This window comes from Chrysochloris asiatica, unplaced genomic scaffold (assembly GCF_000296735.1).
Source record: "Chrysochloris asiatica unplaced genomic scaffold, ChrAsi1.0 scaffold00112, whole genome shotgun sequence".
NCBI classification, from domain to species: domain Eukaryota; kingdom Metazoa; phylum Chordata; class Mammalia; order Afrosoricida; family Chrysochloridae; genus Chrysochloris; species Chrysochloris asiatica.
Window position 1 is genome coordinate 9,140,100 of NW_006408630.1, and position 15,651 is coordinate 9,155,750.

At 35.0% G+C, this 15,651-nt stretch overlaps 1 protein-coding gene across 2 annotated transcripts in view; it reads left to right on the plus strand.

Moving 5' to 3' along the window:
- Positions 1-15,651, plus strand: part of RAPGEF2 (Rap guanine nucleotide exchange factor (GEF) 2) — a 234,476-nt gene that overhangs the window by 163,030 nt on the left and 55,795 nt on the right. For both annotated transcript variants that reach the window (XM_006867928.1, XM_006867927.1), the window contains one exon: positions 9,035-9,166. In XM_006867928.1, coding sequence (XP_006867990.1) covers positions 9,035-9,166 — 132 coding nt within the window. The remainder of the gene's footprint in view (positions 1-9,034; positions 9,167-15,651) is intronic.

Below are 15,651 nucleotides of genomic sequence, written 5' to 3' on the forward strand. Positions count from 1 at the left end.
TCCAAGAAGAATGAAGTCCTTGACAACTTCAATCTTTTCTCTGTTGATAAGAATGTTGTTTATTGGTCCAGTGGTGAGGATTTTGTTTTCTTTACACTGTGTTGCAATCCATACTGAAGGCTGTGCACTTTGATCTTCATTAGTAAATATTTTAAGTCATTATTTTGACTTAAATATTTTAGTCATTATTATGCTCTAATTTCATTTAACAGAAGAAACTAAGTTGTACAGAAGTTAATTAACTTCTTCCCCAAGGAGATTGATGAGGAGGTTGAATTGAAGATGGATTTATAAGTTTGTTGTCCTTTTTGTGCATGCACAGAAAGCCATGAGAAATGTTGTGTTTACAAATTGTTATTTTTATTTTATTTTTTTACAAATTTCACCAGTAGATAATGAAACTAATAAATTTTTTTTGGAACTACTACTAAGAGGCATAACCAAATCAACATTTTTAAATGTCTACATGCAATCTGGGAGCATGGTGGCTCACAACGATAAATACTGAACTATTAACCACAAGTTTGGTGGTTTGAGCCACCAGTTGCTCCACAGGAAAAAAAGATGTGGCTTTGTGCTCCTACAAAAATATATAGCTTCAGAAACCCTGTACAGGGTCACTGTGATTCAAAAGTGACTCCATGGCACTTTGCAACAATAGCTAGCAAGAGTATATAATTTAATGAGAAATATTATTAGATCGGTCATTTGCTTATTAATTTCATTGCATATTTGGAAATATTTTGTTTATGAGAAAAATAAGTTGTATGTTGTATAAATAGTCTCTTTCTCTGCTTTGTGATGGAAATATGTGATGGATAAAGCAGTCAAGGACAGATGTTGAATATAAGGAATATTCCAAGGGGTGTAAGGGAAGTAAAAGTTGCTCCTGAATAGCATTGAGGGGTTCAAATGTTTATTCTTTGTGGTATTCTTAAAGAAATAGTATGGTTTAGAAAAAAAAAAAAAAAGCCATTTTACAAAGTGATGTTTAAAATGAGCTAGTAAATAATATTACCTGCCTCTTTAAGTTGTAATTAGCTCAGTGGTTAAGTGCTCAGCTGCTAACTGAAAGATTGGTGATTCAAACCCACCAGTGGCTCTGTAGGAGAAAGATTGGTAGTCTGCTTCCTTAAAAATTCAGCCTTGGAAACCAGATGGGGCAGTTCTACTCTATAGGATAAGATCACTGTGCATGGAATTGACTCAGTAGTTGATTTGGGTTTGAGTTTGGGAATTCAAGCTGTGTGTAGAAACTAGTCAAAATGAACAAGTAGTGTTGGAAAAATGAGGCAGTAGGAAAGAAAGAAAGAGTGATGGAAGGAAAAAAAAGAAAGGAAGTGTAAGGGGGATGGTCTAAGGAAGAAAAGGGATGGGATTCGGGGTTTGGCTTTAAAACAATGTGTCAACTCAATTTCTGGAGTGGCTGCAAAAACCTCCTCTGAGAATAAGTCATTAACCCATTAATACCAAATTTTTAAACTCCAGATACAAGAATTTTAGAGCTGGAAAGGACCTGTTCCTCACTTTAGGTAATTTATAGCTAACACACTTCTGTAGTGATTTCTACATGTCAGGCACCGCTCTTAGCACTTTATGCCCATTGATTAATTAATTTAATCCTCATAACACAGGCTTTCAATAAATGATGAATGTATGGCCTGAGACTACATCTCAGAGAGAAATAGGAAATGTGCCTAGTAATGTACTATCTTTGACTCCTCCTTGCAGACCTTTAAAAGCATGAAGAACATAAAAAAACATTCAGAACTCAAGTGATGATATGGGGAGAACAATATTTGTTTGGATAAATTCTTAGTTGTGTATCTTCTGTGGAGCTAATCACTAAGTGTGGTATTTCATTTAGTCAGTGGGTTGAGCTCACCTGCCGCTCCACAGAAGAAAGATGTGACAGTGTGCTGATTACAGCCTTGGAAACCCTATGGGGTAGTTCTACTCTGTCCTCACAGAATCGATTCCACAACAACAGATTTGTTCTTTTTGTTGTTGTTTTTTCAGTGTTAACATTAGCTGCTGGATTGGATAGAGTTTAACAATACCCCAAACCTATGTGTTCTACTTTAACTATTAAAGTACAGGGATGCCAAGATCAGATTAGTTTGGAAGTTTATCAGTTAAGTTTCAACCAATAATAGCATGGTATGGTTTTTGTTTTTATTAATTTGATTTGGCTTTTAAGATACTGAATTTCTTAGAGACCGTAAGATGATAATATATATTGTAGATTGTGAAACATTCCTTTTCGTAGAAAGTCTGTTAGAAGCAAAATTGCATAGAAACCTCCCCCCGCCCACCTTCCTTACACTTTCTAGATGGATTGGGAGTCTGGTATTACATAAGCTGGGTTGTGTCAGTAATTTGTTGATTCTGAGGGAGAAGAAAAAAGGGGGAAGTAAGGATGTCCAGTCAGTTCTGGCTAAGATTGAAAAAAGAGGAAAAAGAAACCCAGAAAATAACTATTATTGGTGAGGATGTGGGAAAATTGGAACCCTTGTCCATTGCTTATGTGGAAGAAAAATGGTACAGCTGTTGTGGAGAATAGTGTAGCTGTTTCTGAAAAACTGAAAATAGTACTACAATTGTTAGTGTTGTCTGGTTATTCCATTTCTTAGTGAGACTATGAAAAACAGAAGGAAAACTACCCAGGCCTACACCGTCCTTTGTTGTCATTGAACTATCATATGTGCCAGCAGTTCCACGCATAGGCATATACCCCAAAGACTTGATAGCAGAGACTCAAGGACACTTGCACACCAATGTTCATTGCAGCATTATTATTCACAACAGCCAAAAGGTGAAAACAATATAAATGTCCACCAGCTGAAGAATGGATAAGCAAAATGTGCTGCATACATGCAGTGGAGTCTATACAGCTAGTAAGAGAAATGTAGTCTTGATACATGTTACATACAGTATGGATGGAGCTTGAAGACTTTACTGACCCAAATAAGCCAGTCACAAAAGGAAGACATTGTATGGCCTCGTTTATACAAATATATATATAAATGTATAGAAACCAAAAGTTATTTGTGGTTATCAGGAGCAGAAAGAAAGGGGGAAAGGGCATTAACTGATGGAAAAATCACTTACTGACAGCAGTTATAATTCTATTCTGGCTTGAACAGACAGTAATTATAATTGCTGTCAGTAAGTTGTAGAACTGTAAAAAGTTGAATTGGCAAAAGTTGTGTGATGGATATATTTGCAACAAGCTCCTCCCCCTCCCCCCCCCCCCCAAAAAAAAAAAAAAAAAAGCTGCTGGGACTACTTATGTATAACCAAACACCTTATGGAATCTGGGTCCAGTTTGGAGTTTTAGGGTTATGGTTTCTGGTTTCATGGGACAGCCTAGTTACTTGATGTTGTAACAGGTTTCATGTTTCTGTTCTACCTCCTAGTTAACTCACTGTGTAGTTCCTAGGGTCTTAAAAGCTTTCAAGCTGCCACCCAAGGTACAACAAGTGGTCTTTATTCACTTGGAAAAACATAGGAAGAAGGAGAGTCAGGAATTGCAGGAGGATATGAATTATGTAGCTAATTTCCTCCAGGAATAACTTGTCTTCTTTGCCACATGATCAGAAAAACTGTAAGGTGCTTCATTACCATTACCTAGCCTTTTAATCAAAGATCCCATGGAAGAATTCTGATTAAATGTGGGAAAATGCAGAACAGAATTTCACATTTTTATGGCTCTGGCTCATAATGACTGTATGCACAATAGAAAGAAACCCCGACTGTACTTCACCAAGCATGATGTTCTTCTCCAGGGATTGGTCCTTCCTGGGAACATGTCCTGAGTACACGAGATGAAGTTTGCCATCTTCATTGTAAGGAGCATTCTGGCTGTACATCTAACACAGATTTGTTCCTTTTTCAGACTATCCATAATTCAAGTGTATCAGGTTTTTTTCAGTCTTCCTTATTCATCGTCCAGTTTTCACATACATATAAGCAGTTGAAAATATCATGGCTTGGGTCTTTAGCACCTTTAGTGCTCAAAGTGACATTCTTACTTTTTAACACTTTAAAGAGATATTTTGCTGTACATTTGCCCAGTGGAATACATCATATGATTTCTTGACTACTGTTTCCCTGAGAATTGATTGATGATTCAAGTAAAATTAAATATTTGAAAACTTATCTCCACTTATTGTGTGCTGCTAATTGCTCCAGTTGTGAGGATTTTTCTTTTCTTTATGTTGAGGTGTAATCCATACTGAAAGCTGTAGTCTGTGATTTTCATCAGTAAGTTCTCTTTTGCTGTACGCAGACAAGGTTGTGTTACCTGCATATCACAGGTTGTTAATGAGTCTTCCTCCTAGCCTGATGCCACGTTTTATTCATATTGTCTCTATGTGCTTAGCATACAAATTGAGTAGATATGATAAAATGATACAACTCTGATGCACATATTTTCTTATTTGAAACCAGACAGTATCCTCTTATTCTGTTCAATGACTGTATCGTAGCTTCATCTAATACAAAATATTTAAATGGTAGAAATGAAAAGCTAAGTAAAAGATTTCTCTGAACTGCATTATTAATAAATTGTTAGGAAATACCTTATGAGTATGTTGTTGTATTGTTGTTAAGTACCGTAGAGTCGGTTCCGACTTATAGTGACCCTGCACAGGGTTTCCGAGGCTGTAAATCTTTATGGGAGCAGAAAGCCTCATCTTTCTCCCATGGAACATCTGATAGTTTTGAACTGCTGACCTTGAGGTTAGCAGCCGATTCATAACCATACGCTGCCAGAGTATAGTTAAATAACATATACTATAAATACATTAACTATACTATAGTATGATCAAAATGTATTATAATGTGTTAACATTCCTAATTATTCTATTTATTAAGATAATCACTGCATGTAGTCCCACTTACACAAAACTTTTTTTTTTTTAAACAAAATTTGTGTTGCAAGTGGTGGCTAGATTGACACAAAAATAAAAATCCCATTTTTATCTGTGATTTAAAATTAAATTGCATAATATTTAGTAGACATAGAGTACTGTTGTGGTGTTGTGGATTAATGAGCTGGACTGCAAGGTTGGTTTGGACCACAAGGACAGTGGTTCAAGCTCACCAACTGCTTCTCGGAAACGCTATACAGGGTTGCCATGGGTCGGCACTTAACAACAATAGTCAAACGTAGAAAATTTTGGAAAAAGTAAATTTTGAGGTCTTTTGCATGATATGTCTTTTTTGTATATCTTACTGAGATCATGAAATGGCTCTCTCCTAAGGAGGTTCTGTGTCACCCCTAATGTCCTTTAGTTCAAACATGGGTGTCTGGATATGTGTGTGTGTGTGTGTGTCTCTGCCTCTGCCTCCCAATCCCACATATTCATTTGTCTCTTGAAGAGACTCCAGTTCCCCTAATAATATGGTCAGATCTTTGTCCATTAGAGTGCTGAATTGGGCCAAATCAGTATATTTCAGCACCTTTCATAACTATTTTTACAGGTTTTTCAATAAGCCTGATTGACATATATTATCAATGATACTCAATAATAGTGTTATCACAATTTTTGGAAAATATTTTTAATGAATATTAATGGACTCAAATTTTCTTAAACTTGGCTTCTGGTCTTACATTTCTTAAAAAAGGCATTTAATTAATACTAAGGCGCTCTGGTAGCGTAGTGGTTACAAATTGGGCTGCGAACTGCAAGGTCAGCAGTTCGAAACTACCAGCTGTTCCGTGGGAGAAAGATGAGGCTTTCTGCTCCCGTAAAGATTTACAGCCTTGGAAACTCTGTTCAGGGTTGCTATGGGTCGGAACCGACTCGCCTTAATAACACCATTATATATGCATTTATTCTCAGTTTAAAATGTCATTCATGCTATTCTTCAAAGAACACAAGAGATGACAGACAAAAACTATATTTGGAAAATGTTATTTTTCTATCATGCATATCACAGTGAATTTTTGAAATAAGTTTGGAATTGGATATATTGTATTCACCTTTATATTCCCAACCTCTAGCAAAGTATCTGAATTTTTGAAATAAGTTTGAAATTGGATCTATCTTTTGAAATAAGCTTGGAATTGGATATATTTTTGAATTTATGAAATAAGTTTGGAAATGGATGTATCTTATTCACTTTTATATTCTCAACCTCTAGCAAAGTATCTGACATAGCTGGAGCTCAATAAGTTTTTATTAAACAGAATTGAGTTTTTTTAAAGTAAAGACATTTCTTCTTTCTCTTTAGGCAGGCTTTATGGTTCTGAACCCAAAACAGTCATGTTATTCTGATACTTGTGGCTGTAGTAGGCATGGACGAGCAGACTATGGCTTGGGAAGACGGATCTGTATCTCTTTTCCATTATTCTTAGTGCTCTCATAGCTCTTGGTGCTGTAGGGAGAGATGGCCAGTTGATGGAAGCTGAAGAGTCCTATGAGACATTAATAAATAGTAGTTTAGTGCATAAAAATTCATTAGATAGTTATATCATCATTTAACATTGTTAAATTAATTAAAAAAAAAAAAAAAACAGAACATTACATGGCACATACCAACCTGAGTCATGTTCGTAGAAGACAATCAATAGGAATCTGTTCATTACTCTGTAATCACATGTATTGATTGATGCCTTTTAAAATCATTGAGCCGTAAAGTTTCTCTGGTTGCATTCTGCATTTAGTGACTGAATTAGATTGAAATGTAGCTAGGCAGATGAAGGACCTCCTGGCTTTGGACACATTATTTATTTTAATATCTGGTACCCACTGCCTAGCTGTCTGTAAAAGCATAGTTGTGAATACATCTCTGCAGACGTCTGTTGTCTTCAAATTGTTTCTGAAGAAATCCTGCAAATATTTTGCTAGTATCAATTTTGACTAAAATATATAAATTTAGAGATATTTGCCTATAATTTATTGCTCATAGGTAAATTGTTATTCTTCTAAATTGTATATGAAAATTCACAACACCTTCCACTATCAGTTTTGAAAAACTTCTCTTAGTGAACCATGGTAGCATAGTGAATTACGAGTTCGGCTGTTAACTGCAAGGTTAACAGTTCAAATCCACCACTCACTCCATGAGAAAACAATAAGGCTTTCTGCTACACAGGGTCGCTATGAGGTGGAACTGACTCAATGACATATAAGCACCACCCCTATCAGTGAGGGTAGACCAGGGTTACAATGATATCCCACATTTAAATAAACATCTCACTTTTCTGGTCTCCCTCATCATTTATTTGACATCCAGTCACATGCCACCAAATAAATTCATGTTTAAATCTTTGCCTACATAGTCTCTTATGAATTTGAAATATTTCCTTTCCAAGTAAATTATAAATATTGCTAAATCCTATGTACTTAGAGTGGGAATAGGGGGCATGATCTAAGTCTGAATGATTGTGGCTCTAAATACGTTTTGCATAATTGTTTGGAAAACTGAGGTTTCAGAATCCATTGTCTGATCATTGTCAAAAACCTAAATCACTTCATTTTTGAGGTCTAATTTAAGTTACAGATGGTTGTAAGTGCCGTTAAGTCACTTTTGACGCATTGCAACCCTGTATAAGGTTTCTGAGGAGCAGCTGGTAGGTTTGAACTACCAACCCTTGTGGTTAGCAGTCCAGTGCTTCTCCCTATAGCGTCACACCTTGATTCCAAGTTATTAACATTATTGTTTTTTCTGGATGGGGGTGGGGGGGAGAGCAGGATGAATGCAAAAGGGGAGAATCAAATATTGCTAAGGTAAACTCTTTTTAAAATATTAACAGTTAAGACTCTATTAGTATTCAGTATGTTCAAACTCACCAGTCACTCCTTGGAAACCCTATATGGGATCGCTGAGTCAGAAGTGACTCAAAGCCACTTAACAAGAAGTTACTAAGGACCAATATTCATATAGAAGCATTGTGAGTCAGAATTCTCTTGATAAAAATGGATTTAGTTTTTGTTTTGGGTTTTGGTTTATTCAAGCTGGAAAGAGAATGCTATCAGTGTTACATGATTACATGTAGAATATTATATTTTGAGATTCAATAAGTATTAGCCTGTAGTATGATACTATGGGTAAATCCAGTATCTTTTTTAATTCAAGAGTTGTTAGTAACTTTTAAGTGTGTGATTATCAAAGGATATTCTTTCCTTAGTGCCTCACACACAGACTAGCATAAAGTAACAAAGAGCTCTGTAAATACACTTTGAGTGAAATGTATGAACATTTTCTTTTTCATTGCTTATTATTCTCTGATATATAATATGGGAGCTAGAAGAACTTTTAAGAGATGTTATGAATCAGTTTATTTTGAGACATTTTAATTTAGGTTTTTAAACATGAACAAGTAGAAAACTAATATTTGTTTGTCTAAGTATATATACAATGTTGTCCATACCTTCGTATATTGTAACTTATTTAAAGGAATTCTTTCCCATTGCATTTTGCCAGTTCTAAGATGTCCTTTTTTTTTTTAAATCACATGTGCATATATTAACTTCAAATATGTTTTCTTGTTTATTTATTGCCTCAAAGTTGCATTTTTGTTGTTAACAAACAGTAGTAAACTCACACATTGGTGTGGCGCTGCAGGATAATGCAATCTGAACCATAAGGTCAGATTGAGCCACAATGTTGGTGGTTCAAACCCACCAGCTGCTCATCAGAAACCCTATACAAGGTCTCTATGAGTCATAACCAATGATACTAACAACAAAAACAATTCACACATTAATATGTAATTTGAAAATTGCAGCTCATTGAATTAAATGCTCAACCAAAGTATAGACTAATCATCAAATTCATCTGTTTAAGCGTTGGATTTAGTATTAAGATTTATTGTATGCCCACACATTAAAAAATTTTATTTTGTGATTCTTCATGAATATAGACAATATCTAGTAATTTATTAATTTTAAACATAAAGGATCTTTTATACTAACATTTTGGGGTAAATGATGTGAAATAGAATATAAAAGATCGTTTTTAAATGTCTTCTTGGAATACTTTATTCAAATTGTAATCCTGTTTTTTACTGCTCCTTCCATAGCTTCCTGCAGATTTCACAAAACTACACCTTACTGACAGTCTCCACCCACAGGTGACCCACGTTTCATCCAGCCATTCAGGATGTAGTATCACTAGTGATTCTGGAAGCAGCAGTCTTTCTGATATCTACCAGGTAAGTTGTTTTCTTTGTGATTTGTCTCATTTTTATCAGTTCCACAGAGTTTTATGATTCTAAATTAATAGAACTTAAAAAGTAAACTGTATGTGTTTATTTGTGCAAATATGAATACAAAAGCATTAAGATTTATGCCTCACACAGACCTTTAGCATGTCCTAGGTCATTGTTACTTGGAATTAACGTAATGGCAATGGCTGTGCTTGTTGTAGGAAGCAGAATTACTGTATAATTGTACCTGGCTCGGTTATTACCAGAACGTTAAATAAAGTAATTGCAATGGAATTGTTTCTCTTGACTTTAAGTGTTTTATTAATTTAGTTGTACATATATTTAGTTTCTGAATCTTTCGTAACTAAAAATTATTGAGGTAAGCATTTGATTAAGCTTTTATAAGTTGTGTACTTTATTTTTTAAAGACTTGAGCATGAAAAAAAGAAAGGGACTATTAATAGTACATTTATTTTTCTTGTGACTTTTCTGTTACCTATAAATTTGTTAATATGTTTGTGTCGGTCCATCCTGTTTGAAGGCCTTCCTCTTTTTTGATGATTGTCCAGTTTACCAAGCATGATGTCCTTCTCAGGTCCTGGTCCCTTTTGATAACATGTGTAAAGTACAAGATACGAAGTCTCACCGTCCTGGTTTCTAAGGAGCATTTTTTCTGTATTTCTTCCAAGACAGATTTTCTTTTCTTCTTCTGGCAGTCCATTGCACTTTCAATATTCTTTAACAACACCATAATTCAAGTACATCTGTCTATTCATCTGTGGTCTTCATTATTCATTGTGGATTTGCACATGCATATGATTCTATTGAAAATGCCATGGCTTGGGTCAAGCGTACCTGACATTTTTGCTCCTGAGCACTTTAAAGATGTTCTGTGCAGCAGATTTGCGTAATGCAGTACATTGCTTGATTTCTTGATTGCTGCTTCCATGAGTGTTGATTGTGGATGCAAGCAAAACGAGGTCCTTGACAACGTCAGTCTTTTCTCCATTTATCATGATGCCATTTATTGGTTCAGGCTAGGAGCTATAACTTGCATTGAAATATAGGAGAGATGATTATGCATTTTGAAAATATGTAGTACGTTTAGCCTGCATGAGGAATTAAATATGAAACTATTTTGTCCATCAAATTAGCACACATTTTCTTACAATAATATTTGTAGATCACCCCTCTTACAAATTCTTGATAGGATATTAAAGCCTGCAAAGTAATAAAATAAAAGCATAACAATTTACAGTAAGAGCTTTAAAATATATGCCTCTCATATGTTGTAGTTAAGTGCCATAGAGTCGGTTCTGATTCATAGAGACCCTGTATAAAGTTTCTGAAATTAGTAGGTTCTTGAAAAGTTGTGTATTCAATTCTGTATAAAATTTGTTGTTGTTATTGTTAGTTGTTAAGTTGATTCTAACTCATGACAACCCATGTGTGCAGAGAAGAATTGTGAAAGTAGGTCACAAGCCTTTCATCTGAGGCACCTCTGGGTAGGTTGTAACCACTAACCTTTCTTCTAGTAACCCAGTGCTTTGCAGATTGTGCCACCCAGGGACTCCAAAATGTAAATACCACATTAAAAAGAATTCATAGTGTTTTGAATTAAAATGGATTACAGATCTTATGATTTAATGTGATGTAAAACATATGATTTCATTTTAAATGAAAATTATCCTTCAAGTTACTGCTTTAGTGAAGTTTATTTTATGAACATGGTTCCTTAAAAATGAGAACACAGCTTACAAAGATAGAACACAACCAATGGTTGTTAAACAAATGGGGTGGGCATGAGGTCGAGTCAGTTTTGAAGAACAAAATCAAATACATATTAGGAGGTTTCTTTGTTCTTTTTAAGACTTAAATATAATTCACTTAAATGAAAATTAATTCCTAGGGATCATATAAAATATATTTTTAATATTTTGTCATCTGTTCAATACTAAAAATTTTTAAGCTTTAGTAGTACAAAGGAGAAGTAAAAAATTATCCAAACTCTGGCGGTAGAATTTATTTTAATCAACTTTTAGAAAAGACAAATCTCACATCATTTGTGACATAATCTCCTTGCTTTTCAATATACTTTGTCCATCTGTCAACAAACTTTCACATTCCCTTATTTAAAAATGGCCTGGGCTGATCTGCAAACCACGAGTGCAACATTGTCTTCACTTCATCTTCAGAGGTGAATCTTCGTCCTGGAAGGATTGCTTTCAGGGGACCAAACAAGTGGAAGTCTGATGGAGCAAGATCGGACTATAGGGAAGATGCTTTTAATACCTCAAAATGAAGTTTTTGCATTGTTCACCAATGTGGGCAAAGGTGTGCAGATGTGCATTGTCATGTAAGATCACAAAGCCCTTGGATAACAGTCCTTTGAGTTTAATCCCAAGTTTAGGCTTCCGCTCTTCAATGAGCATCTCACTGTAATGAACACTGTTGATTGTTGAACCTTTATCTGATATGTTCCAATACTAGCCCTTGAGAATCCCAGAAAACTGTAAGCATCGATTTTCCAGCTGATACAGACTTTTGATCTTTTCTTTGGTCTGCGGTTGAGGATGTTTCCATTCTATAGTCTGCTGTCACTACTCTCAGGCTTATAGATGGATCCATGTCTTGTCACCAGTAAGGATTTTTTTTTTTTTTTTTTTAAAGAAACTTTAACCTTCCTTCAAGAATAAGTTCAAATTTTGTTTGCAGATATCCAAATGCTTCTGTTTATGCTTTCCTGTGAGTTGTTTTGGTACCCATCTCAAACTTTTCAAAACCCAAGTCTGTCATTGATTATTCACAGGCAGAGCCATGGCTGGTTTGCAAATGATTTGCCATATAATCCACTATCACTCGTCTATTCAATAGAATCATTTCACATGCACAGTCAATGTTGTCATCAGCTGTGAATGTGGACAGGTGTTTTATTATAACTGGAGTGCAGATAATTTTTGACACAACCGCATATAAATATTTGAATAAAAGATTTTTAGTTTTTGGAGATTTTTGTTTTCCTGTCCCTTTTTTACTTATGCTTATGTCAAAGGATGCGCATATAAGACTTAGCAGTCTTAAATGTTAAGATGAAACTGGGGTGACAATCATAGCAAGCATTAGCAAATTGTCACATTTCTAAACTTCAGGACTAAGGTGGTGATTACAGTAATGTTGACCTAGTTTCTCCTATCACAACCTACATCTTATCAAGTTCTACTTCAGTTTCATTCTAGAATCCAAAGATGATTCTGTGTCAGTTCTGACTTAAAATCAGAAGTTGTGTTTCTGAACATGACACCATGAAATATCTCTGCTTTACCATTGGTAGTTTATTTCTGTCCTCCTTGGACCACCATTGCTCCTCATACCCTTACCTAAGCAGTGATTTTAAGAGCATCGTCTAAAGAAGTTTTAGCAGCATCAGTTTGTTTTTTTGTTGGGTTTTTTTTTTTTTGGTCAACAGTTATTATCCTTTTGGGCTTTTCTTATAATGGTTTTAATTTAGTTTAGGAAATTACACCTAAAGAGGTGAAGAAAATATTATTAGAACTGATTGTTAACATTTTAGAAAATATTAATGTGTACTTATGAAATTACTCCAAAATATAGGATTAAAATCATGTATTCTATAGTAGAAGCCAAGACTTTAGAAAGGTGAAACTTTGGTGACAAGAGAAGAGCAAAATTTATTCTGTAAGTGCAGATTTAAATGAAATTATAGAAAAGGATAGGTTCTTATATAATTTACATTCATATTTAAGTATCTACTAAAGGACGTATATAGTCAAAGTTAAGAATGCCTGGTTTCTAATCTTGATTCTGGAGCTCAGGAGCTCTATAGGATAAGTACTGGACTGCTAACCACAAGGTTGACAGTTCAAGCTCACCATCCATTCTGTAGGAGAAAGATGAGGCTTTCTGCTGCCTTAAAGATTTCCAGTCTTAGAAACTCTATACAGGATCACTAACTATGAGTTGGAACCAACTTAACAACATTTAACAACAACAATCTCAATTCCTTGGTAAAGTAATTTCTCTGTACCTCAGTGATTGGAGAACAACAAAAGTTAATAATGGACTGAATGTATTATAAGATTGTTCTAACATAAATGTGTTAATGCATACAAAGCACGTAAAGTAGTGCCTGCTACATTGTAAGTACTCATTGTTACCAGATTCAACATTTTAGGTTTTTGTCTTTTATATTTTTAAATCTTCACTTAGTCTTAAAAATAAAACATTGATAATATCAGTGAAAATCTTGTAGTGTCAGTGAAAATCTTGTGATGTATGAGTTTTTGTGGTTGGGAACTTTACAATCATGTTTCCCATAAAGGTAATTGTTTATTATTAGATATTTTCAAGTTTAATTTTTTTTTTTTAATTTGTTTGTATTATTCAAGATTGGGATAGTAATTATTGAATTGAATTTATTCTTACTCTGCTTAAGCACTAATAAACTCTGGGTATATAATGTTGAATAAAATTAATATACATAAATGCATATTGTTAAGGTATGCTAATCACAAAAGTGTCTAGCAGGGACTAGCCCTATTCTTGACATGAGGTAAGTCAACAGAAAAAAACAGTCTTTGTGATTCTGTTTGCTAAGAAAAAGTTCAAATACCTGACTATGAGGGTACTTCAGAATGTTCTTGGAAAAATGAAATGAAAAGATAAAAAAGTTTTTTGAAACCTTTATTATCATAAGCTCCATCAGGTCAAGACAGTGTTGTAAGCATCAATAACATCATTAAGTCCTAAAGAACTGAGGTTGCTGAACATTCAACCATGTCAAGACAGTCTTTTTGTATTATTAACTGAAGAAAAATGTGTGTTGTTTAAAGATTTTTTTTTTTAAGGTTAGGATACAAAAAAAAGTCAGAAGGAGCCAAATTGGGTCAGTAAGGTGTATAACTGATGACTTCCCATCGAAATTTTCAACAAATTGCTCTTAATTTGATGAAAGGAATAAGCCAAGAATATTGTTGTGGTGGAGCAGAACTCTTTGAATCTTTCTGGGGAGATTTTTTGCTAAAACGTAGGCTTTCTCAAAATACTCCTATAATAAGCAAATATTATTGTTCTTTGCAGCAAGCAAAGTGCCCTGAGCGTCTCATGTAAACTGTTGCCCATGACATTGGCTCTTAATTGATCTGTTTTTGCTTTGACTGGACTACTTTCACCATTGGTAGTAAATGTTGCATTGATTGTGCTTTATCTTCAGTATCATACTAGTGAAGACGTGTTTCATCTCCTGTTAGGATTCTTCAAGAGATGCTTCAAGATCTTGATCCCACTTGTTTAAAATTCCCATTAAAAGCTCTCCTTTTATCTGCAGTTGATCTACTAAGCACAGCAGTTTTGGCACCCGTCTAGCACAAAATTGCCCATCGATTTTTTAGTCAGAATTGTATAAACTGATTTGAGATGTTTGCGGTGTTAAATGTAGTTTCTGCTGTTAATCATTGGTGCTCTTCAAATTAGGGCATAAATAAGATTGTTGTTTTCTTCAAATTGATGTGAATGATCTTCTGTCATATACTTCATCTTCACCGTTAGCTCATCTCTTCTTAAAATGAGTTAATTGATTTGTCAGCTGCTGATTTGGGGGGCGGGTGCAGTGTCTCCATAAACTTTTCATAAAGCAGCAGTAATTCTTTCTTCCACCCAAGCTTGACCATACATGTGATGCTTATTTTTACTTCAATTTTAGCAGAATTCATGTTGCTCTGATAAGAACTCTTTACAAACTGATACTCTTCTTAGTACCTCATGCTAGATCTTGTTCAGACACGTTACAAGTTGTTGATATCATTGTTGTTAGGTGCCAACAAGTCAATACCAACTGATCTTATGCATAGCAAAATGAAGCACTGCCTGATCCTGAGCCAACCTCACTACTGTTGCCATGCTTGAGTCCATCAATGCAGCCACTTGGCCAATCCATTTTGTTGCGGAGGGATCTTCCTGTTTTTCTCTGACCTTCCACCCTACCAAACATTATATCCTTCTCCAATGACTGGTCCCTCCTGACAATATGTCCGAAGTATGAGAGACGAAGTTTGACCACCGTAGCCTCCAAGGAGCACTCTGGCTGCACTTCTTCCAAAACAGATCTATTGGTTCTTTTGGCAGCCTATGGCACTTTCAATATTCTCCTCCAACACCATAGCTCAAAAGCATCAAGTCTTCTACGATCTTCCGTATTCACTGTCCAGCTTTCACATGTATATGAGGTTATTGAAAATACCACAGCTTGGGTCAGGTGCTCCTTAGTCCTCAAGCTGACATCTTTGCTCTTCAACACTTTTCAAAAGGTCTTGTGCAGCAGATTTGCCTAATGCATCATGTCATTTGATTTCTTGACTGCTGCTTCCGTAAGTGTCGATAGTTGATCCAAGATGAATGAAGTCCTTGACAACTTCAATTTTTTTCTCCATTGATAAGAATGTTGTTTATTGGTCCAGTAGCAAGGATTTTTGTTT